The sequence below is a fragment of the Pinus tabuliformis genome, chromosome J (genome assembly GCF_031772625.1).
Source record: "Pinus tabuliformis cultivar Carrire ecotype Pingquan chromosome J, CPIR1, whole genome shotgun sequence".
NCBI lineage: Eukaryota > Viridiplantae > Streptophyta > Pinopsida > Pinales > Pinaceae > Pinus > Pinus tabuliformis.
The window spans coordinates 243,008,508-243,034,660 of record NC_142295.1 but is presented as its reverse complement, the minus strand read 5'-3'; the positions used below and the strand labels follow the sequence as shown (position 1 = coordinate 243,034,660).

Here is a 26,153-nt window from a genome sequence, read left to right as displayed (position 1 = left end):
TGCTCTGCCAAACGGCCCTGTCATCACCTGTTCTCGTGCCCACAGCTGGCCAAGAACATGCTTTGATACCACTGTAGTGTTCTAAATAGAGAATTTTACAGTGTAATATCAAAACATGAACTAGCTACAGCAAAATATGGCATGCACAATCTGAAATACAAACATGCAATTAAAAATCAAAACTCCATTGAGCAGGAATAAAGTAGCTGAGCCATCTTATTAAATTTCCATTGAAAATCTGGGTACAATGAGATGGAATGTGTGCACCTGGGCTTGCTACAGCAAGCAAGCAATACTCTAGATTCGAGGTCAGGCTCTCTAGATTCAGATGTTCTGTTTAGCAAACAAAGATATTATTAAGATGATTATGTATGAGATGTTCTGTTTAACAACAAAGATATTATTGAGATGATTATGTCTGAGATTTTCTGCTTGTATTTGCAAGCACGTGTTCTGTGTTCTACTCTTTCCTTCTTTCTTTTACTTAGGTTCTAGAATGTTTTGGAGATGCTCTAGGCCATCTTTGTTGTTGCTGTAAATCTTTTTTCTTCCTAATACAATCGACCTATTCTGGTCACTTATGGACATTAATATAATTTCTTCTTTCTTTCTAAAACATTCTCTTCAAAATGGCTGATTTCAAAATACACTGTTTTATGCAGGACAAACTGTTTATATTGTTCATCAGTTTTTCGGGAACTAGGAGATCAAAAAAACCAAAATATGGTTGAATTTGAATTGAAACCACCAAAGACGGATTACTTGACCTTATCTGAATCTGTAGTAATCTCAGATGCAAAAGTTGTAGTAGAAAGTGCAAATCCTGCAGAGAATGCTCGGGAAGAAGCTCTGCCTTTAAATAGCATTGGGATGTCCTCTGAAGTTTTTCCTTTGAAGCAATTGAAAAATGATCCAGATGGCTCTAATGATGAAATGGAACCATATACAAGGAGAAGTGAAATTTCAACAAAGTCTAATGGCTCATCAAAAGTCAATGAGAAGTTTCAGAACAACATGTTAAGCATGAACTGTGAGAGTAGTCCCATCTTTCCAGACTTTAAAGAACCGTGCAATGTGACCTGTCTATATTTACAAAGGGAAGCCAAAGAGCCAACAAAATCTTATGGAAAAGAGGTTGATATCCATCAGATTCATATCAATATGGGAGCAAGAAATGAATGTATGAGTGTTGGAGATGCAAATGAGAAAGAGAATGGTGAGAGAAATGCATGTAAGAATGTTGGAGATGGAAATGAGAAAAAGAATGGTGCAGTGGACAGTAGAGAGTCTGAAGCAAAGATGTCGACAGTGAAATTGATAGAACGAAATGAATGTAAGAGTGACAGAGATGGAAATGAGAAAGAGAACGGTGCAGTGGACAGTGGAGAGTTTCCAGCGAAAATGTCTACTGTGAGAGTGATAGAAGAGAAACTTTGTGGGGCTACTGAGGACTGTGAAATAATAGGACTATATAACGGTTTAGCTAACATGTCAGATATTAAACAAGGATATGGGTTTATAGAGATGAAATGTGGATGTACAAGCTTGAATCAGATAGATACACTTGGTACGTTGAGGGTTTATGAATCTGGAGGATTTGAGATTTATTGTCAATGCAAGAGAGGCTGCAATAATGGTTGGTATTCCTTGTTGGTTTCTTCCATCTTTCAGTTTCTTTGCAACTCTCCTTTGTATCAGTGTTGGTTTGAGGCAACGTGAATTTCAAAACCTTAGAAGAATTTGTCACGCTCATCTTCTTCTTTCTCTCTGTCATTGTTTATTTTATATCCCTATTATCTCATATTGCTGCAATCAATATATCGTTTTTAGAATTTTTATTTTTTATTTTCCCCCTCACACACTAGGTAAGATATCTCTCTTTTATTGCATTTCTTCCTTGATTATTATCATTCCAACTTGTGTGCTATTAGAAAGCATTTATAAACGCGAGTATTATTAAATAAAATCTCTTTTAAAGAAGCTTGAAAATAAAAACCTCTCCGATGCAACATATTAATGTAGAATATACTTATAAAGGGGTAGCAATAATTCTCTAGGTGTCTTGTGTAGAAATGTAACCTTTTTGGCGCAGAAGTAAAATTGTGTAAGGACTGGGTTTTCTCATAAAGTAACCACTTCTTGAGGACTACAAAGCGGCAGCAATAATTCTCTTGAGAGTCTCGTGTAGAAACGTGACCTTTTTGGCGCAAAGTAAAATTGTGTAAGGTCTGGGTTTTCTCATAAACGAAGCCACTTCTTGAGGACTCAATTTTGAAAAGAAAGTGTACTTCCAATGAAATTCATGTGGGAAGGTTTGAACTTATTTTGTAAATATGTTTAAAAGAAAATGTAAAAGCTTTTCACGGTAAAATCCTGTAGGGAGCTCCTGATTTATATTTCACTAGTATTAAGCTTAGAGATACGTAATTTCACTAGTGTAGTTTTATATGAAAAGCCTGAGTGCCTGTAATATCCAATTATACCTACTAGATTCTGAGTGGATAAACCTGCATTAACAATTTCACACATTTATTTCCTGATTGCAATGTATATTTAAATGCTATTACTTCATTGGATTGTTATGTATTTTGATATTTCACTTAAAGTACAGCAGTAGTGGCTATACTTGTCTACATATTTGGTACTGCCTACAAGAGCAAAAGAAAACAATATGCCTTTTTATGAAAAACTGATTGTCTGTAGTATCCAATCTCACCTACAAAATATTGAGTGATCAAACTTGAATTTACCTTTACCGCACAATGCACCATCTACCCCATCGTTTGGGACAGCATCACCCAGGAGTGGTGACATGCAGCACGCCACTGGCACTGGTGAGGTGTTCGCGGCACCACCCTGGATTGGTTTCTGTGAGTCCCACTCCTTCGGAATTTCTTCATTTTTTCGAATATAATTCAATTTGTGTGATTTTGTTTTGGCATAATTCTCTTTGCTACTTGATGTGTGGGAACACTTTGCTTAGCACTTCTTTATGAGCATTTGTTTTGTTCGCACCGGTCTCAGTTCCTTTAATTTATTTGTGGTCGTTTGTTTTTCTCTCACAGGTCTCAGTTCCTTTAATTTATTTGTGGTCATTTGTTGAACATTTGATAAAAATTTTGTGGTCATTTTAAATTTATTTGTGGTTATTTGTTGAACATTTAATAAAATTATATCATTTTATAATGTTCACGTGGCCTCTTCATACTTTCGCTGATTTTTCACATCCTTGTGCAGAATGATTTTGCATTTTATTTTAGTTCACATGCTTGTGCAGAATGGTTTTTGCATTATTTTGCAGGAGTTTTTTTAATATGTCTGGATTTTTTTTTTTCAGTTTCAACAATTTTTTTGATAACTTTGATACTATTATATATGTGTATGGTTTCATATATATAAAATTAAATTTTTTTCTCTTTATTTTATTTTAAGAATCCATTGTTGGATCCCTCAACAAGGGACAGCACCTCATCCATGGGTGGTACCTCATCAAAAGGTGGCCCTCTAAGTGTATGCTCTACTCTCTCCACTAGGGTGTCAACCGGAGCAACCAAAGGGATCTCCAACAAGGGTGACTCCTGCGTCACACTAGACATATCGACACACTCCTCACACTCCAGTGTGCTCACAACCTTATGCTTAACCTCCTCCTCAGGCTCCTGATATCTAAAGCCAGGTCTCCACCAGGAAAAGCGCCCCCTAGTCTCACCCTCTAATTGTCACTGCCTTGCCTACTCCATTTGAGGAGATCCAGTGCCCCGAGTTTGTCGACTTTCCCCACATGGTGTAGATGGTTGCACCTAGTTAAAATTGGCAACTAGGGCCAAACTCCATGTGGGTCACCTTATTTATGGCAGCTGATATTTTTCCTCGATTCCTCTTGTCGAGAGGTGTAGGATTGATCTAAAGATCATTCGATTCCGACAAGTATTTATGGAGATATGAATTTATTTGTATTTACTTGACAAATTGTCAAGGTCGGCCAGCAGCTAAATGTGTGGCACACATGCCCAACAAATCATATAAGTACAAGTGAGTTTGATTCATTATCAACTCCTCTCATCTCAACTCATCTTCTCTCTCCTCATCTTATTGTGCCAGCAAAGGAGCAACTTCTTTCACACATGCAAGAAGGACGAATTAGGGCAGCGTTGACTAAATTAGGGCAGCATTCACTGATTTAGGGCAACATTGACTTTTTGGGCAGCGTTGACTTTTCTAGGGCTGTGTTGACCAAGTGCTGGGCTGTTTTATGGAGCATTGACCAAGCATTGACCAAGGGATGACTTGCGCTGACTTTTTGGGGCTGTGTTGACCAACGTTGCCCTGAAAGTTGACTAGCATTGGTTGGTTAGGGCTGACCGCAGATTGATGAACTTTGACTGCTGTTTGACTGAGTATTACAGACTGTTTTGGGCTGCTGAAGATAGCTGTTGAAGACCGAGTTCTTCAAGTTGACTAGAAGTCAATCCAGCGCTGTTTTGACCAAGTTTGACTTTGCTGATTTAGGGTTTGCTTCTGCTTTTATAAAATTACAGAATTCTGAATTGTACTATTTCTCTTTGCTGAACTATTGAAGACTAAAGAAGAATTGATCAAAGGGTTTCCCCACATTGGGGTTTGTCCCTGGCTAGCCGCCACATCTTGTGTCTCTTGTCTTGGCTTGTTTTCTGTCGATCGTTTAATGTTCTATTTGCACTTTACTTTATGTTTATGTGATTGCTAAACAATGGCTAATAAAAATATTTGAAGTAAACTGCTCTAAGCATAGAACATACCATAATTTAACATGGTATCAGAGGTGAGGTGAAGACAAAGCCCAAGCAAGAGCAAGAGCTAGAGCAATCACCGAAGGCTATTGAAGCAATCTTAAAGAAGTCATGGGGTCCTCAGCACACTTCCCCACTGAAGACAAACTCCGTGAGAAGTCTGACTATCACGAATGGAAGATGTCTCTTGATCTGACATTAGAAGAGCAAGAAGTGTTGGACCATGTGAGAGGCAGAATTGTTGAGCCTCCATCAAATGCATCCGCTGCTGCAAGAAACAAGTGGACCAAGGGAGAAGTCAAAGCAAAGAAGATCATCCGGGACTCTATCGACAAGCGCCTGGTGGCCTATGTTTCCGAGCTGACCACCTCCAAGGAAATCTATGATAGACTGGTGAGTTTATTTAAAGTTAATGATGCAAATCAAGTTTTGTTCCTTAGAAATAAGCTGAAGGAAATTAAGAAGGGCAAATATGAGAGTATGCAAGCATATTTCTTAAGGATCACCGAGATCAAGAATGATCTCCTATCTATTGGGGAAGTAGTTCCTGACAGGGAAATGACTATCACAACTCTCGGAGGGCTGCCACTTGAATGGTATATATTCAGGACTACTCTTCTCAACAATAATGTAATTCCTAGATTTGAGGAATTGATGGCAAGATGCATTCAAGAAGAAACAAGGATGGAAGAGCAAGAAATGCCTGCACTTAAAGGCAATCCCTCTGCCTTTTCTTCTCATGCTAAAAGAAGAAACTATTCCAGGGCTAAATCCAAAGGAAAGGCCAGATCGAAAGGTGGAAGAAAAGGATGATGTTACAATTGCAAAAAAATGGGCCACTATGCGAGGGAGTGCTCTGATAAAAGGGACCCGCACCATGACGATGATCAAAATCACTTTCAAGCCAATCAAAGGAATGACAGGTCCAATGGCAGAGGTAAAAGGAATGTTGGAAATCAAAGAAAAGGTCAACCCTTCAAGAAGGCAAGAAACTCCAGGTATGAATCTAACGTTTTAACAATAAGCAAGATGAATATTATGTACCAGCGGCCCTCTCTACTACTGCTCCCTCGGACTCGCTGGGAAATTGGCTTATTGATAGTGATGCCTCAAGGCACTTCACTAGTTACAAAGAAGCTCTCTCTAATTTGATAGAGAAGGAGACCAACCTGGAAATTGTTCTTGGGGACAACTCAAAATATCCTGTGAAAGGCGTAGGGAATGTCACTCTTCAATTGAATCAAGGAAATACAATTCATTTACAATAAGTCCTATATGTACCTGATCTCAAAAAGAACCTGGTGTCCATTTCGGCAATGGAAGACAAAGGCTACATGTTGGCCTTCATCGATGGCAAGGTACGTGCATGGAAAAAGAACTTTAAAGATGCTTTCACTCTTGGGTTTCGAGTTGATTCATTATATCAGGTCGGAGGAAGTCCGCTGGGTGTCATGTATTGTGACACATCTTTTCTATTCGAACTATGGCATCGGAGGCTTGCTCACCTTCATTATAAAGCTCTATCCGATGTGAGAAAAATGGTGACTGGGATGCCCAAGTTCAAATTAGAGCAAGAAGGTGTATGTCCGGGATGTGCCGAAGGAAAGATCAAGAGGGGACCATTCCCCTCAAGCCAAAGCAAGACCTCTGATATATTGCAATTGGTTCACTCAGACATATCTGGTATGATGCCTGTGAACTCCTTGGGAGGATATTTATATTACCTCACTTTTAGAGATGATTATTCTCACAAGACTTGGATATACTTCTTGAAAAAGAAGGATGAAGTGTTTTCTTGGTTTCGTCACTTCAAAGCTTCGATCGAGAATCAAACCGAAAAGAAGATCAAGACCTTAAGGACTGATAATGGGACTGAGTATGAATCCAATGAGTTCCATGACTTTTTCAAAGAGGCTAGCATTAAGTGGGAGACTACAACACCATATACTCTTGAGCAAAATCGTGTGGCGGAAAGGAAGAATCGTACGATTGTGGAAGCTGTCCGTGCTATGCTCCATGATCAAAGACTTCCGAAGTTTCTAGGGGTTGAAGCTGTGAATACCGTCGTATATGTGCAAAACTGATGCCCTCATCAAGCATTGGGTTCCAAGACTCCCGAAGAGATGTTCACTAGTAAGAAACCTGACGTATCTCATTTTAGAATTTTTGGAAGTCCTGTATATTTTCATGTGCCGAAAGAGAAAAGGAATAAATTGGGTGCATCTGGAAAGAAAGGAATCTTCGTGGGCTATAGCGAAAATACTAAGGGCTATAGAATCTATGTGGTTGGTCAAAGGGAAGTCAAGATTAGCCATGATGTCACCTTTGACGAAGATATGGCTCTTAGCAAAGTTGACAATCTTCCTACTCTAAGGGAATCTAAAGAAGCCGACACTAGGGAACCAAAGGAAAAGGAAGATGAGACGATGCCCGATGTGGAAGAACCTATGGATCCTATTGACCCCCCTCCGCAAGAGCCTTCCTCTTCTAGGAAGAGGCCTTCATGGCTTAGGGCGACACTTGATGACGCTGAAGGACACACCCAGGTGGACTTTTCGGGAAGATAAGAAGCCGACCAGGTATAAGCGATACTTGACCATCATGAGCACGATCATCCAAAATGAGCCTTCATCATTTGCAGAAGTTGTCAAACATCAAGTCTGGAAGGATGCTATGACTGAGGAATATGAGTCCATCATGAAAAACAATGTTTGGGATGTGGTCCCCAGACCTTAGGACAAAGTCGTTGTCACTTCGAAATGGCTTTACAAGATAAAACATGAAGCTGATGGAAGTGTTGAAAAGTACAAGGCTTTGTTAAGATAGTCTTCGGCAAAATCACATAATCAATCTTTTGTCGACGCGTTTCGAACCAACCAGTGTGGTTCATCGTCAGGACAAGTTGAAGGACTGATCTGGCTAAGCCTGATTAAATAGAGTGTGCAGAGATCCCAACGGTTATATTGTAACGGCTAATTTTGACTTAGTCAAACTAATAATTTTATTATTAACCGAAACCTACTATTATTAGTTAATTGAATATAATAAATATAATGGTCATTATATTTATTAAAAATCTATATTTATTATTATTCTTAAATTAATTAATTCCAAATAAATAGTATTAAAATACTATTAATCTTTAGAATTTAGTTACAATTGTAATTGCGTATTTAAAAATTGTTTATACCTAAGGATCCAATGGTAAAGATATAATAGTTAAGGCTTGTTTTGTCGCTCGTGGCCCGATATACCAACATTCGCTCGATCATAGCCCTTGCTGCTTCGCAAGAATGGAACCTACATGATATGGATATCAAGACCGCATTCTTGCATGGTTCAATCAAAGAGGAAGTCTATGTGGAGCAACCCGAAGGATTTGAGATTCATGATCGGGAATCTCATGTGTGCAGGTTGAAGAAAGCCCTCTATGGGCTGAAGCAAGCACCCCGAGTGTGGTATGAGAGGATCGATAGCTACTTGATGAAGCTGGGTTTCACTAGGAGTGAAGCTGATCCTAACCTTTACTTTAAGGTTGAAGATGACAAATCTCTCATACTGGTGTTGTACGTTGATGACCTCTTTCTGACAGGTGTAGACCCTGTCATTCACTAATGTAAGAGGGAGTTGGCTTCTAAGTTCGAGATGAAGGACCTAGGACTGATGCACTATTTCCTAGGACTGAAAGTCTGGCAGAAACTAGGGGAGATTTTCCTATCTCAAGGAAAATATGTGTTGAAGGTATTGGAGAGATTCAGTATGGTAGACTGCAAGCCCATGACTACTCCGATGGAGCTTGACTTCAAGAAGTTAAGCGGTAGTGCTGTCGGACCTGTTTTACAAAATGCTACCGAGTATCGTCAACTCATCGAAGCATTGATGTTCTTGGTGAACTCCTGTCTGAATATATGCTTTGCAGTCAACACATTGAGTCAACATATGGTTGAGCCTCACCACACACATTGGATTGGTGCCAAGAATCTGTTGAGATATCTTCGTGGCACAATCACTCATGGGTTGAGATACACTGCTGGAAATGTGAGACTACATGGATATACCAATGCTGATTGGGCAGGCAGTGTGGTGGACCGAAAGAGCACTTTTGGATGTTGTTTCTCTTTGGGATCTGCCTCGATATCCTGGATGAGCAAGAAGCAAAAGTCGGTGGTTTTGAGCACCACCGAGGCAGAGTACGTTGCTGCTAGTATGGCCTCTTGTGAGGTGGTCTAGTTACGGAAGCTCTTCAGTGAGTTGTTTGGATTTACATTGGATACTACTGTGATCCTGTGTGACAACCAGAGCGGGATTCGTTTATCAGATAATCACGTATTTCATGATCGCTCCAAGCATATCGATATCAGGTACCACTATATCCGGGATATGGTGCAGCGGGGAGCAATAAGGCTCCAACATATCGGTACAGATGAGCAGGTCGCCGACATTTTGACGAAGCCCTTGGGAAAGGTCAAATTCTTGACTTTCTGAGAACAACTTGGTGTCGTTGAGAGACCCTCTTATGAGGGTCGTGTATGATGCATACATTGATCTCTGGGAGCTCCAGGGGGGCGCGGGGTACTTCTTGGAGCGACATGTGACCACAGGGCGACTCACCCTCCCCTGGTAGTGTGCTTTATACAGGGTGAAAGGTTCAACCTTCCCCTATGACACCTCATGGCGATTGTGGGACATGATGATTAGTTCTCTTGTGGGCCAGGATGATTAGTTCTCCTGTGGCAACTGTTGGACAGGATGACTCGTTCTCCTGTGGACAAGGTGATTAGTTCTCTTGTCAAGGCATCCTACCCATGCAGTCTGGGACTCATGGGAAGTACCTCTCATCTGATCAATGAGTAGGGAAATGGGGTTAGGGACCATTAGTAGTACTATCGATGGACACATCGTTGTATCTACTGTACTCCCTATGCTAGGATGACCTCCATTGATCTGGGATCAATGATATTGATCTGGGATGAGTGAGAGCGGTATGACGCACTCTGAGACTGACTTCGGGTCAGTGGAGGATGGTATGATACATCCTTGATCATTTCTTCTTCTTCATAGTTCAGCAGAGCAGAGCCAAGCAGTGCAAGGCAATGCATTTGATGGTAGGGATAGTACCGACGGTCAGACGGATTAGCAGATGGAGTTCTCCCTAGTTGAGAGGGAGTGTTAAAATTGGCAACTAGGGCCAAACTCCATGTGGGTCACCTTATTTATGGCAGCTGATATTTTTCCTAGATTCCTCTTGTCGAGAGGTGTAGGATTGATCTAAAGATCATTCGATTCCGACAAGTATTTATGGAGATATGAATTTATTTGTATTTACTTGACAAATTGTCAAGGTCGGCCAGCAGCTAAATGTGTGGCACACATGCCCAGCGAATCATATAAGTACAAGTGAGGTTGATTCATTATCAACTCATCTCATCTCAACTCATCTTCTCTCTCCTCATCTTATTGGGCCAACAAAGGAGCAGCTTCTCTCACACGTGCAAGAAGAAGGACGAATTAGGGCAGCGTTGACTGAATTAGGGCAACGTTGACTGATTTAGGGCAACATTGACTTTTTGGGCAGCGTTGACTTTTCTAGGGCTGCGTTGACCAAGTGTTGGGTTGTTTTATGGAGCATTGACCAAGCATTGACCAAGGGCTGACCTGCGCTGACTTTTTGGGGACTGCGTTGATTAGCGTTGACTTGAAAGTTGACTGGTTAGGGCTGACCGAAGATTGATGAACTTTGACTGCTGTTTGACTGAGTATTGCAGAATGTTTTGGGTTGTTGAAGATAGCTATTGAAGACCGAGTTCTTCAAGTTGACTAGAAGTCAATCCAGGTGTGCTTTGACCAAGTTTGACTTTGCTGATTTAGGGTTTGCTGCTGCTGTTATAAAATTACAGAATTCTAAATTGTACTATTTCTCTCTGCTGAACTATTGAAGATTAAAGAAGAATTGATCAAAGGGTTTCCCCGCATTGGGGTTTGTCCTTGGCTAGCCACCACATCTTGTGTCTCTTGTCTTGGCTTGTTTTTTGTCAATCGTTTAATGTTCTATCTGCACTTTACTTTATGTTTATGTGATTGCTAAACAGTGGCTAATAAAAAGATTTGAAGTAAACTGCTCTAAGCATAGAACATACCATAATTTAATACACTCACACGACCTGTGCACCTCTAGTGTCTCTGCTATGAGGATGAGGACGGATCTAGTCTGACACCTTTCTCAACTGGGCCAATCTCTCATTGTTCCAATGAATTCCACGCCAGAATTCCTGCATACTAAATCTTCCTTGAGCCATGGGTTGTCCATGGTTTAACCTGTCACTGTGCTTACATGCCCAAATCTTTCATGATCTAGTTGGCTACCCCACAGCTGGCCAAGATCATGGCTCTAATACCACTATAATATTCCTAATTGGAAAATAACAGTAAATATAGAGCTATGAACTAGGAACAAGTAGCAAAATATAAAATCAAGCACCCAAATTAGAACACCAATAGATATGAGCAAAATATATGAGCCATTTTATTAATATGGGGAGATCTGAGTACAAAATGAGAGAACAATCGAACCTGGGCTTGCCAAGCAAGCTACGCAAAACCCAAATGAAATCTCGCTGACCCAACTGTTGAAATGGCTCCAAACTGATATTACGCTCTACCCAGAAAATCTCCTATGGACTGCCAAATGGAATTGGATGTTCTAGTCAAAATAATGCCTGAAATGCTCTAAAATTGCAGCCATGAGTTCCACTCCTCATACCCAAAATACCTTTCTTCATATCCAAAATACCCAGAAAGGGTTTGGGTCACTCTAAGCCAAAACTGAACCCACAAAGTGATGCAAATTTACCAACTAATTAGCAATACGCCCTGCTATAAGAATGAGGATTTCCGGCTTGAATATTTCGCGGAAAATTCTATAAAATTAGCCAAAGATTCCTCTAAATAAAGCCACATAAACCCAGAAAGGGTTTGGGTTGAATCCACTAACCCCCATTGACCCCCAACAAGTGCAAATTGCCCAATTTGGCCAGAAAACGTGTGATGTTCCTTTTTTCTGGTGTTCCTTATGGCATGGTTAGGATAGACTTTCAGAGTTGTGGGCAGACAAGTCATAGGTGCAGGTTGGTATCATCAGTGGGCCTAGGGGACTTTGAAGGGGTTTTGAGGAGTTTTTATGAGGTCTGATGGCATTCTCTTGGTATATTCCATCATCCGCACAGTTTGCCTTTCGTTCCGTTGCATTCTGACAACTTCAAAAAAACAGAGTTATTAATGGGTCTGACTCAATTAATTACGTTTAAGGTGGCATTTTGGGAGAAATACTTGGCAGAACATTTTAGTGTAATAGCTCGTTGTGTTGAAGGAAATGTAACTAGGCTAGGTCTTCATAAATGTAATTTTGATATTTGTACTTATTCAAGAAAAGAGAAATTATTTTTGTATTATTTGTTAATGAGTTTCTTGCTCATTGAAAATAGGTCAAGCACATTTTGAAGTGCTTTTAGAGAGTCAAAGTCAAAATGTAATTATGATAAGACCCTTTGAGGGCATGTTACATCATGTATGACATCATACAAGTTCAAGGGAACACCTCCAAGCATGGTGAAATCCTTTCTAGTAGCAACGAAGTCTACAAGCAACAAAATGATAAATGAAAGATGAAAATAATGTAAGTCGGCCTAGAAGACAATCAAGTCGGTCTAAAGGAGGAGGAACAGATCTCTATTTATAGACGCTGTCCACTCCTCATTTGGACACACAACTCTCTCTGAAATCCGTGTTGGACACAAATTGTCATTGATGTCAATATGGCAATATTCGAGGAGCAAACGGAGCCAAGAGGAGCCAAGAGGAGCAGAACTCAAATATATGCCAAAATAGAGCTATCGGAGCTATAGAGGAGCCATATATGTATATGTCATATATATATGCCAAAGAAGAGGAGCACACAGAGCAAACAGAGGAAGCAGAGAAACAGGGTCATCAGAGAGCTTATATGCATGCAATTAACAGGGTCATCGGGAGCCATCGGAGGAGAAATGAAGGAAGCAGATGGATGCAAGACGTGTATATATATGTATTTACCCATCAGAAAAACCATATGTATATGCATCTAACGCAAACAGAGGTAGAAAGACTTGGGTATATATGCTTTAACACTATCGGTGGGCAAAACTATGCATATACAGGCAAATACACTATCGGAGGTGGATTGCGGACTTGAAACCTTATACACGGGAGCGCTGAGACATATCGGGTCCGGTACCTCATATCGCATCGCTATAAAGGAGTGGTCTACGTTAAGGTCTAGACCTGGACCTTTGCGATGTGCGATCGCCGATAGCGATATCGCATCGGACCTCCACCAAGGGCAACCCCTGATTGCGATGAACGCATGCGGACCCGCCGCTACATTACAATATGACTTAACCTTCATCGCATCCGTCACAGATTGCATGCTGAGAAGCCTTGCTGCATGAAAGCACCGATTGCGATAAGGCTGTGGACCCGATGGGCATATAAACCATGGTTTAATACCACATCGCATCCGGTTCATCGGAGCAGTGGAGGATCGGCCGTCGGCCATTGGCGGAGTCATGGGTCCAAAATATAAAGGATCCCCGGGAGTCACGAATCGCCGATTGTGATTTAATCGCGGACCCGATGCAGAAATAAACATGGGTGTAACACACCCTGAAGTCCGCCCTTCAGTCATTTCCACTGTTTTGCCTGTGTTTTCCTGTGTAATCATGTTTTTGGCCTGCGCAGGGTTCTTAGGCCGAAAGGCCTATGATAACTGGTCCGTAACTGGTCCGATGATTTAGGAGGGTGTATCAGAGCGATGGAGAGTGCGATTGGGGCATAATGCCTCCGTTTAAACCAAAGACAAAACTCTGTGCATGCCCACAATCATTGTCAAAGGAGCGCTGTTACAGTCGTAACCAGTAAGATGTGTTCTCCGTGGAGTTTTGGACCTCTCAAATGAATCTATGTGTCCTTAGAAAGTCAGTGAACTTGCATAGTGCAGAGGAAGCCACAACGACTGAGGAGGAAGCCTCAGAGGCGGTGTAAGCGGAAACGAATGGACAAAGGCATGGGAATGTATAAAACAGTAAAAATAGAGAACTGTTGGTGCTGTTGTTGTGAAAAAGAACCAGAGTGTGAGGTAGCAGATTCAGCAGAGGCTAGGTCTTCATAAATGTAATTTTGATATTTATATTTATTCAAGAGGAGAAATTATTTTTGTATTATTTGTCAGTGAGTTTCTTGCTCATTGAAAATAGGTCAAGCACATTTTGAAGTGCTTTTAGAGAGTCAAAGTCAAAATGTAATTATGATAAGACCCTTTGACGGCATGTTATATCATGTATGACATCATACAAGGTCAAGGGAACACCTCCAAGCATGGTCAAATCCTCTCCTAGCAGCAACGAAGTCTACAAGCAGCAAAATGATAAATAAAAGATGAAAATAATGTAACTGTCAAGTCAGCCTAAAGGAGGAGGGACAAACCTCTATTTATAGAGGTTGTCCACTCCTCATTTGGACACACAACTCTCTTTGAAATGCGAAAGCAAGAGGAGATAAGAAGGACGAAGAAAAGCCAAGGTAAAGGGTCTATTAGCGCAGTGGAGCAAGGAGGAAGGACAACGAAGGTCAAGGGGACTGTCTATAGGGTTCAAACAATCACACATGCAGAGGAATGAAGGTTTGACTACGACTATAGTGGCAGAGAAGAACAGTTCAAGTATCATCGTTGTTTGGGTTGGAATTTAAGGTCTACAAGGCCTCCCTCTAGAGTGAAGAAGATACCCTCACAAACGAAGGAAGCCGAGAAAGAAGAGGACTGTTTCTAGGGCTAGAAATAGCCACACGTGCGAGGTGCAGGAGGGGATGACAACAAGCTAAACAATCCATTGTTTGGATAAGAAATCAAGTCTGCAAAGGCTCACAAGCCTAGTGAAGGAGTCCATCTCTCTAAAGTGAAGAAGACTCTAATTAGAAGACGAAGTGCTGGAAGACAAAGTGCCGGAAGAAGTGTCGGAAGTGATAGTGCAGAAAGAGGAAGGATTTGACTTATGCTTTGATCTTAAAATGGGGCACTAAAGGCTTCTTGTCAAGCTTACAAGAACCTCTCCCACTTCCAAAGCTTAAATATTCCCAAGACCTTATGATTACCCAATTGCGGAATTAATAATGCTTGAAAATAGGTGTACGCTGATGTTTATTTTTAACTGTTTAGTGCTTTAAATTTGGTTGTTTATTCTGATATGTAAATACATGTGACAGTAAATAATGCAACAATAAAACAAACACACAGAACAACAATATAATATGGAGTTCACCCAAAACTCTTGGGCTATGTCTCCTTGAGCTCTAGTCAAATCGACTAGGCTCTCTGGGATTATGGCATAAGTCCTTTTACAAGTTCCATGCTCAACTCCACTGGTTTACACAGAACACAATGGGCTTAGGACACCATCTTATCCTTGGCTCTGAAGCTCTCCGGCTTTCTGGCTCTGGCTCTGGCTCTTGGCTTTGGCTCATGGCTCTAGCTCTGGCTCTGGCTCTGGCTCTTGCTCTCGGCTCTGGCTCTTGGCTCTCGGCTCTTGGCTTTGGCTCTGTGAGTTATCAGCAGTTCGCTCGACCTCCAAGCGACTGTCTCAGCAACTTTCAGTGCTCTGGTTTTTCGCTCGACCTCCAAGCGACTCCAAAAACTCCTTCAGCTACCTGCACTTCTCGCTACCTCGTCAATTGAGCTCGCTGGCTTTCTTGAGGCATCCTTCCGGCTTTGCGGCTTCCCGTCCGTTTCTCCGTGTATAATCATTCCTTTGTCTCTTCATCTGGCCCTCTGGCTTCTGGCTCTGCGCGTTACAAATGCATCATTGTTTACAAAATGCTTGCTTGCAGCATGGCACAATGATTAGGGGTTGTTACAAAGGAATCAGGGCCTTCCTTCAGGCGAAAACCCGAAAATGGAACAAAATTCCAATACACAGAGTTTTACCGGAAATACACTATCGAGCGCGAAATCCGGACTTCAAATTCTATGAAATCACCCCTATAAACCCTATCGGGTCCGCCTTTCATCGGCATATCGCAATTGCATAGGCGGGAGGTCTAAAAACCTCAATACACGGGAATACACAGAAATCCCGAATTCCCAGATTTCAAAATTTATGAAATCGGGTCTATAATCCCTATTGGGTTCGGCCCTTATCGGCATATCACTATCACAATCACATTGGTCCTGGCATCGGGGATCGCCAATTAAATCTGGACCGTTGATCTGCTCCTTGATTGGACGGTCGATATTGCATATCGCTATCGGCATATCGTTGTTGTAATGACCCTTTGTATCGGGGATCACCGATCTCTCGACCGCTGATTAAATCCTGACCGTTGATCCCTTTTCCCGATCTGACGGCTGAGATCACACATCGCTATTGGCATATCGCATTCGCTATGGCCCAGGGGTTCTTCCCTTATACCATGGCATACGCCGATGCCGATCCGATAATCGGCAATCGCATAATCACATGTCGCGCTGCCTGGGGTTCCGATATCACATATAGCCTGCCTCCGATTGTGATATGTCGGAGATCGCTGATCGGGGGTCCCTTCCGCCTGGCCTTAAGTCCACCCTTTGAACCTTTTGCGATGCGATTTTCCTTTATAAGGCCTTAAGCCCATTTTTGGAAGAATTTGCCTCCTTTTCAAAGGAACAAAGGCAAACTTCTTTTTGCGATAACTTCATCATCCAAAGTCCATTTTAGCCCATTCAAGTTGCAGTAGATTCAGAATGAAAAGATCTATACAATGGGACTATTTCCAGGAGCATCCTTGGACTTTCATTTTCCTCTGTGAGGAACACTTTAGACTTAGAAGTCTATCCAAGATCCATTTTGGATCACGCCTTCCCACTAAAGAACTTTTGGTCTCCAAAAGACTGATATACTGATCTGAACAGTAAATGAGAGTAACATCACCCTCTTCTTTCAGCCTCCATACACTTGCCTTGCATAGTGCCTCTGAACCAAAGCCTTTGACCACTCTCCTTCTTGGATGTGCTGGTCTTCTTGGGAAGAACTGTTTTCCTCCTTGACTTCATGCAAAACTCTTGCTGAGATGGTCACAGAAGGTAGTTTGAACTTCTCTACCTTGATCATTGATCCAAGGTGGCTCAAACAAATGTGAAGTTACCTCTGCTTCACAAAATTTTCATTTGTACCTGTTTGACATGCTGTCAACGACAACTGTTAACAACAACAGAAATACAGACAACAACTGGATGGCCTAAACTCCCGCTTCAACAAAAGAAACAGATTTCACATCTTGTGAATTACCTCCATGTCTTACATCTACATACAAATGATGGACTAGATAACAAGCCCACAAAACATGCCTTTAAAACAAATGACCCTTCAAGTCAAGCATGTGGAAAAGATCTCAAGGATTCCTTTCAAAAGATGAAACACTTCATCATTATCTCCATCTTGGAGACCAAATCAACTTTTCTCAAGTCAATATTACATGCATGTTTACAACAAGGCAATCAACCCTGCAAGTTAATTACACATACATGTTCAAATACAAGGAAATCATCAGTATCCCTGTGTTCATGCATATCAAGCTTATGTATGCATTTCATCTTTCAACTTTCGCTTAAGCACACTGTATTTTCGAAGTTGAACTGAATATAATGTTGCAGCAATAAAGTGAGTCTCCTACTCAACTTTTCCATTCACCTTCTTGGTAAAATCTTGCAACTTGCATTCCATTAACAAAGAAATGCAAATAGATGCATCAATAGACATGCAATCTTAATTGGATAAGAACTCTAACCATTTCTTACCAATCCATTTCAAAGGTCTTTCCTTTGTCTGCACATCAACATCAACATGTGAATCATCCTGAAACACATCATCCATGGAAACTTCCTTTCCATTTCTTCCATCTTCTCTTTCCACTTTCTTCAACTTCTGTGGAAGCATTGTTGGATTCAGAGTCCAACACCTTTCAGTAAGATGCCCTTGCTTATGGCAGTAAGTGCAACACATGTGCATCCTCTTGACAGCATGATTTGCCTTGTCCAATGGACCTTTGGATTCTTGCTTCCTTTCCTTCAAAAGTTTCCTGTATGTGGCCATTCTCTTCCAACATCTAGAAACATTATGGTTATCCAAACCACAAAAGGAACATGCAATTTTTTTCCAATGCTTATATGGAAATTTATCATGCTGAACATAATCAAAAGGAATATGGTTAGAACCAGATTTATACCTTTCTCTTTCACCTTTATTGCCTTCATGAGGAGGTGAATCAAATGAAGAAGTGGATCCCCTTGGAACACCATCAATCATCAATCTCTTCAAGGCTTTCAGAGTTTCCACAACTCTCTGGTTCAGGTGCATGCTTATGAACATCTGCATCCCGCAAATGATGTTTCAAGCTATTGCATTCTCCACGAATACAATCTTCACACTCTTGAGGTAGAAGACCTGAAATGAAACTCCTTCTTGGAACTGTTTCAATGGTCTTCATGGCAGCGTTGGAACTTTCTTCGTAAGATTGTCCATAGCCAAGACCCAAATACTTAGGCCTTTCCTCAACTATTATTGGCTCAACAATACCTTGTGCATGTTTGCCCAAGCCCTTTCCTTCATAGCCCATCTTGGACATTAGCTTGGAACCTATGCCTCTGGTATGTTTTTCAAAAGAACCAATACAAGCATTCTTAGAAGAATTTGAAGACAAACAGGAATGGTTTACCTCTTCTTCAAGTTGATACTTGACTAAGGCTTCTTTGGCAACAAAGAGCTATGACTCCAACTCATGCATCCTTTTCAGGTTCATATTTGCAATGTGAAGTTGCCTCTCCATTTCCTGCAATTTGTCAGAAAGCAACTGCTTCTCTTCCTCCATGGAATTCAACTGCTCTCTAAGTATGCTGCTCTTCCTTCCATCCTCATACATTTCTCTCACCATATCCATCATGGTGAACAAGTCTTGCTTCTTGTCTTCATCAAAGAATCTTGTGAAGAAAGCAGAATTTGAGGACTCACTTGTAGAAGTAGTCATTATGCCAATGAACAAAAGAACTTCAAACAAGATTAATAAAGAGCTTATTCAAGCAACTTTTTGCAACAAACCTCTTGTGCTTCAAGGATTGCTTTGAGGTCCTTTGGGATAAGAAGAATGCCTTCAGCCCTTCTTCCTTCTTGTCCTTCCTGGACTGAGCTATCAATATCTTTCCCTTCACCTCTGCAAACTCAAACAATAGTCAGTCTGCAAACAAGCATACAATCAACCTCTGACTGTTTAAACACCTTTCAGACAAGCAATCTTTGCTTTGTCAATCAAGCATTCTGATCTGATACCACTTGCTCTGGTATAACCAACTTTGGTATCACCTTCCTGAAGGTGGGGTTAATCAATCTCAGGCTGCGATACCACTTGAGCTTCCAAAGCTTAAATATTCCCAAGACCTTATGATTAACCAATTGCGGAATTAATAATGCTTGAAAATAGGTGTATGCTGGTGTTTGTTTTTAACTGTTTAGCGCTTTAAATTCGGTTGTTTATGCTGATATGTAAATACATGTGACAGTAAATAATGCAACAATAAAACAAACACACAGAACAACAATATAATATGGAGTTCACCCAAAACTCTTGGGCTACGTCTCCTTGAGCTCTAGTCAACTTGACTAGGCTCTCTGGGATTATGGCATAAGTCCTTTTACAAGCTCCACGCTCAACTCCACTGGTTTACACAGAACACAATGGGCTTAGAACACCATCTTATCCCTGGCTCTGAAGCTCTCTGGCTTTTTGGCTCTGGCTTTGGCTCTGGCTCTCGGCTCTTGGCTCTGTGAGCTATCAGCAGTTCGCTCGACCTCCAAGCGACTGTCTCAGCAACTTTCAACTCTCTGGTTTTTCACTCGACCTCCAAGCGACTCCAAAAACTCCCTCAGCTGCCTGCGCTTCTTGCTACCTCGTCAATTGAGCTCTCTGGCTTTCTTGAGGCATCCTTCCGGCTCTGCGGCTTCCCGTCTGTTTCTCTGCGTATAATCATTCCTCTGTCTCTTCATCTGGCCCTCTGACTTTTGGCTCTGTGGCTCTGCGCGTTAAAAACGCATCGTTGTTTACAAAACGTCTGCTTGCAGCGTGGCACAATGATCAGGGGTTGTTACAAAGGAATCAGGGCCTTCCTTCAGGCGAAAACCCGAAAATGGAACAAAATTCCAATACACAGAGTTTTACCGGAAATACATTATCGGGCGCGAAATTCGGACTTCAAATTCTATGAAATCTCCCCTATAAACCCTATCGGGTCCGCCTTTCATCGGCATATCGCAATCGCATAGGCGGGAGGTCTAAAAACCTCAATACACGGGAATACACAGAAATCCCAAATTCTCGGATTTCAAAATTTATGAAATCGGGTCTATAAACCCATCGGGTCCGGCCCTTATCGGCATATCGCTATCGCAATCACATTGGCCCTGGCATCGGGGATCACCGATTAAATCTGGACCGTTGATCTGCTCCTTGATCGGACGGTCGATATCGCATATCACTATCGACATATTGTTGTCGCAACGACCCTTTGTATCGGGGATCACCGATCTCTCGACCACCGATTAAATCCTGACCGTTGATCCCTTTTTCCGATCCGATGGCTGAGATCGCACGTCACTATCGACATATCACATTTGCTACGGCCTAAGGGTTCTTCCCTAATACCATGGCATACGCCGACGCTGATCCGCCGATCCGATAATCGGAAATCACATAATCGCATGTCGCGCTGCCTGGGGTTCCGATATTGCATATAGCCTACCTCTGATTGCGATATGTTGGAGATTGCTGGTCGGGGGTCCCTTCCTCCTGGCTTTAAGTCCGCCCCTTGAACCTTTTGCGATGCGATTTTCCTTTATAAGGCCTTAAGCCCATTTTTGAAAGAATTTGCCTCCTTTTCAAAAGAACAAAGGCAAACTTCTTTTTGCAATAACTTCATTATCCGAAGTCCATTTTAACCCATTCAAGTTGCAGTATATTCAAAATGAAAAGATCTATGCAATGGGACTATTTCCAGGAGCATCTTTGGACTTTCATTTTCATCTGTGAGGAACACTTTTGACTTAGAAGTCTATCCAAGATCCATTTTGGATCATGCTTGGAGAATATCCTAGTCAAGGATCTAGGGTTTGGCTGTTGTTCAAATAAGAAGCTTCAATAAGAGAAATCTTACAAAGGGTTTTCCTCTCAAGAGTGGAGAGTGTTTGTCCCTGGCAGAGAGCCAAACTTTGTGTTCTTGTTATTTTGTTTTGGTAGCGGTTGATGAAACACACACATTAATAAGAAGAAGAAGATAAATTGTAAAAATACATCACAAATTGCTATCAAGCAATGGAGAATCACTTTACACTACTTTGCCCTAGATTCTCTAACACGTTGGAACCAGAACGAGAAGATCTATAGGATGGGATAGTTAGAAATGATTTTAAGTGGCCTAAGGAGGCATGGTGGCCGATTTACCAATTTCCCACATTAAAAAAAAATATTTTAATTAAGGGAAATGTGCTCAATGATTAAAATAATAATAAAATAGGAGCTTCTAGAGGGGTCCATCATATCTATAAAAAGAGGAGGAGGATACCATTAGAGGACATCTTGGATTTGTGCATTGTCTTTGTGTGAGAGGTTTGAGAACATAGTTCTCTACTCCAGTAGCCCAGGACGGAAACCCTCGGGTGATTCAGTGAGAGTTGGGCGAAAAGCCATCTCTCCCCTTGGTGGATTCATTCAGAATCCACAGGTGTAGTGATTGATTTCTTGTTTCAGTTTGGAGGTCAGCATCAACATTATAGCATATATTGGAGGGTTGTTTCCAGCGATTGTATTGACACATATTTCTCTCTATATAATAAAGTTGGATTTTGTTATTGTTGCCGCATTTCTCATTGTTCCCCATGTTGTGTTATTTTTAATGAGATTGCCATATAATTTCTGGGTTCATTGTTTCTATCAATTTCCAGTGTTTTGGTTATGTTTCTTGGTGAAATTGTTCAGAGTCAAAACCCACATGAAATTTTACTGAAAATTCCCATTTGGGTCATTACAAAATGCCTCAGAATACTGATACTATTTAATTAAGCCCAAATCCACCATTGAAAAACTCTCCCAACTCTAGCTAAATTCTCCCCCGAGGAATACCTCCAATCTCTGACTCTTATCTCTTCTCAACCTCTATTCGTCCATTCCTTGCGCAAACCTGCCTGGAGACCCCTGCGTACTTCTAGAAATGCAAAATTTCGACCCCAAGAATTCCCTCAAACTCGGCCCTTCTAATCACCACAAAATCTCCAGCTAAAATAAGGGAAAATACCTGCAAATCCTCTGGTGTTTGCTCCTCCATAACTAATCTCTCCACAATCAATTCGAGCCATCTCTAGAAGGAACACATACCAGCTAAAGTAACTTGCAATTATGCCCAATGGAATCTCTAAGTTGCGCTCCCTGTCGAAATTTGATGACTAAAATATTTCCTGCAATCCCAACCCGGTTTTAATTTCACCTTATCACTCCATTTAGTTAAATGCCCTTTCCCATAAACATTCATTCAACATATAGAATTATGGAAATGAAATTTTCAGATTAAAACACATGGGACTGTCAACACATGCTGAAAATAAATATGGACATAAACAGACCAGCAACACACATAAAAATACACACATATTTTTGGTCAACTAAGACCCAGGCAAAACCCCTTCAATCTTCTCGGGGGAAAGCCTGTTAGAGAGCTCTTCAAATTTATTTATCTTTCAAGTTCAGGAAAAATACATTCGCAGACAAAATAAAACAACAAAATACATCTTATCTCTTTAGCCCAAAACTCCTTGAAAACCGTGCCCACTTTGCATCGATTTCTGTGTCCACTTGACGCTGAAAATATGTATTGTACGTATACGACTGTGCGGATTGTACTGTAAGAATTTTTGTACGAACTGTACAAATTCTTTTCCCACTTTTTTTGTCAAAAACTTGTCTCGAATGGCATGCAACTCACAACATTCAATGCTATTCGTACTCTACCTTATGTTGTTTTCTATACCTCGATTTCTGTGCCCATCTTTGCCCATAAATCACTCCTTCAGCTTGCTGCAACAAATTTCTCCTTCAGAACTTTTCTCCAGCTTTTAGCCTCCTTTCTCCAATCTTCTCATGAAGAATGAATGCAGTCTCTCTTTTCTTTTCCCCCTTTTGTTTGCCTAAATGAATTTTGGGCAACCTTATGATCTAATGGCTCAGATTCATTTAGATCAAGGGATGAGAATAAATGTGCATTAAATTATCGCTTTCTATTTTTTAACTCACCCATTAAATAAAGTACCCACATTGTACTTTATGTCTAAAGTCACTTTTCACTTTATAATTTAATATTGACTTTACCACTTATAAAGTCACTTTCACTTTATAAAGTCACACTTAGGAAAATAATTATTTTGGAGATTTTTCCCTAAGTAGAGACTAACCCATGGGGAACCACTTGTCCAAGGTACATTAAAAATCAACATCCCCTCTTACCGATGAAAGTGTTTCTCACCACACCCATATTGTCCCTGAAATGGACATGCTTGCCTCTTGGCAAGGACTTCGTGAGAACATCGGCCACCTACTCATCTGTTGATATATATTCCAGCTTCATTTTCCCTTTCTGAACATAATCCCTGATGAAATGATATTTGATGTCAATGTGTTTTGATCTGTCATGAAACACTGGATTCTCCTTCAGTTTAATGCAACTCTAATTATCACAGTGAATAACCGTCGATCTCAACTCCTGATCAAATAGGCCATACAACAACTTGTGAACCCAAATGGCCTCTCAACTAGCCTGGCTAGCAGCCATATACTCAGCGTGAGAAGAGCTCAAAGCAATTGACTTTTGCTTTCGACTGAACCATGACACAACTGTCGAACCCAATCCGAAGCAACACCTAGAAGTGCTTTTCCTGTCAGAAGCACAACCTGCCCAATTTGAATCTGTGTAACCTGCCAACCTCACTCCATCTCCCTGCCTATAGTCTAGACCATAATCAACAATCCCCTGCACATAGCGAAGAATGTGCTTTGTAGCTACCCAGTGCACCCTCCTGGGCTCAACCATGAACTGGCTAAGTGTGTTCACTGCAAAGCATATATCTGGCCTAGTGTTGACTAGATAATATCTATCAAGGACTCAATAAGCTTCCTATACAATGTGGGATCCACCAAACTAGAATTTAAACTGAAGCATCAAGCTTCTTCGAGTTAGTGATCATAGGTGTAGACATTGGTCTACAATCTGCCATGTGAAATCTACTCAACGCATCCACAACATAGCGCACCTACCCTAGAAAGATATGCCCCTCCTCCCGCCACACCTCAAGCCCCAAAAAATAATGCATCAGCCCAATGTCCTTCATCTCGAACTCCATTGCAAGATCCTCCTTGCAACCACTAATCGGTCTCTTTGCCCTAGTAATGAAAAAGTCATCAACATACAACACAAGAATGAGTGGGTCATCCCCTACAACAATGTAGTATAGGTTCAGACCTGCATCACTCTTTGTGAAACCCATCTGCTGCAAGTAAGTATCAATCCTCGAATACCAAGCTCTCGGAGCTTGGTTAAGTCCGTAGAGTGCTCGCCTCAACTGACATACATGGGTCTCTCGCCCAAGAACCTCAAATCCCTATCGCTGCTCAACATACACCTCCTCCTCTATAACTCCATTCAGAAATGTGGTCTTCACATCCATTTGATGGATCTGCCAACCCATTTCTACAGCAATAGAAATAAGGGACCGGATAGAAGTGTACCGACCTACGGGGGCGAAAGTCTCATCATAGTCAACTCCCTCTATTTGTGAGAACCCTCTAGCCACAAACCTCGCCTTGAACTTCTCAATGCCATCCGCAGCATGCTTGATCTTGTAGAGCCACCTGGAAGTCACAACTGACTTTCCCTCAGGCCTAGGCACCACTTCCCATACATTATTCTTAATGATAGAGGCATACTCCTCCATCGTAGCCTCTCTCCATACCTCCTGGTTGGCAGCCTCCTCATAGCTAGTAGGCTCAGAGTCAACAATGTTGGTAGCCTTGGCTACATAACTGCAAAACCGCTCAGGTGGCACACTCTCCTTGTTTAGCCTCTTTAGAGGACCAATGGACTTCGCTTCCTTTAAGGTGTCTTGAAGCCACTTGGGCCTCCTCTTCCCTGAAGAAGCTTTCCCATAGGGAACCTCATCCTCTGCCCCCAAGTCTGGTGAACCTGAAGGTCTGCCCACTGACCCTGGTGTGCTTGTACCAGCACCTGGCCTCGAAGAACCTGTACTGGCACTTGTGCCTGTGTCAGCTGAAGTGCCATGTGAACTATGTACCAGTGGACTCCCTAAAGCAATGCTTGATGAACTCGCCACTGGTGCCCCAAATGTCACTAACACTGAAGTACCTCCTGTACCAGTCGATCCAGAACCCTGAGATCCTGCTCCTTGTACCTGACCTCCTTGCTGAGGAGAAGTTTGTGACTCTCTCTCATCATACTCCCGTGATCTCCGATAGGCCCTCTTCTCCTCGAACTTCACATCCCTCCTAATCACCACTCCCTGTTTAGAAGGAATGAAGATCTGGTAGGCCTTCGAAGTCTCGTTGTAACCCATAAAGATACCCTTCTCTGCCATGAGTTCTAGCTTCATCCTCTGCTCCTTGGGGATATAAGAATATGTGAGATATCCAAAGATACGAAGATGTCCCACATGAGGCTTCTCTCCCGTGAAAGCCTCCTCCGGAGTCATATTCCCCAATGCTCTATGAAAACCCGAAGATAAACAACAGTATTGCAGGACTCAGTCGACAAAAACAAAGGCAACCCCTGATCATGAATCATCGCTCTATTAGACCCAACAATAGCTCTGTTCTTCCTTCCAGACACCCCATTCTGCTAGGGGTTGTAAGGAACCATGAACTCTCTCCTAATGCCCTTGTGTGCACAGAAGTTAGAAAACCCACCATCGGTGTACTGACCACCATTGTTTGACCTCAAGACCTAAATCTTCCTACCTATCTGCTTTTCCACAAGAGTTTTGAACTCTTTAAAGCGATTGAAGGCCTCACCCTTGGTCTTCAGGAAATATATCCAAGTCCTCCTAGAGTAGTCATCAATGAATATAACATAATACTCATAACAACCCAAAGACACATGAGACATACAACCACAAACATCAGTATGAATCAAGTCTAGTATACTTGTAGATCTGCTGTCGCTCACTAGGAATGGTAACTTGGTGTACTTGCCTAAAGCACACCCTCTGTAGACCTCATAAT

The 26,153-nt window shown here is 41.5% G+C and overlaps 1 protein-coding gene across 1 annotated transcript in view; it reads left to right on the top strand.

Annotated features, from left to right (window-relative positions):
• Positions 1 to 26,153, top strand: part of LOC149226658 (uncharacterized) — a 230,011-nt gene that overhangs the window by 54,475 nt on the left and 149,383 nt on the right. Inside the window, exon 2 of the mRNA XM_089380260.1 lies at positions 663 to 1,636. Coding sequence (XP_089236386.1) covers positions 663 to 1,636 — 974 coding nt within the window. The remainder of the gene's footprint in view (positions 1 to 662; positions 1,637 to 26,153) is intronic.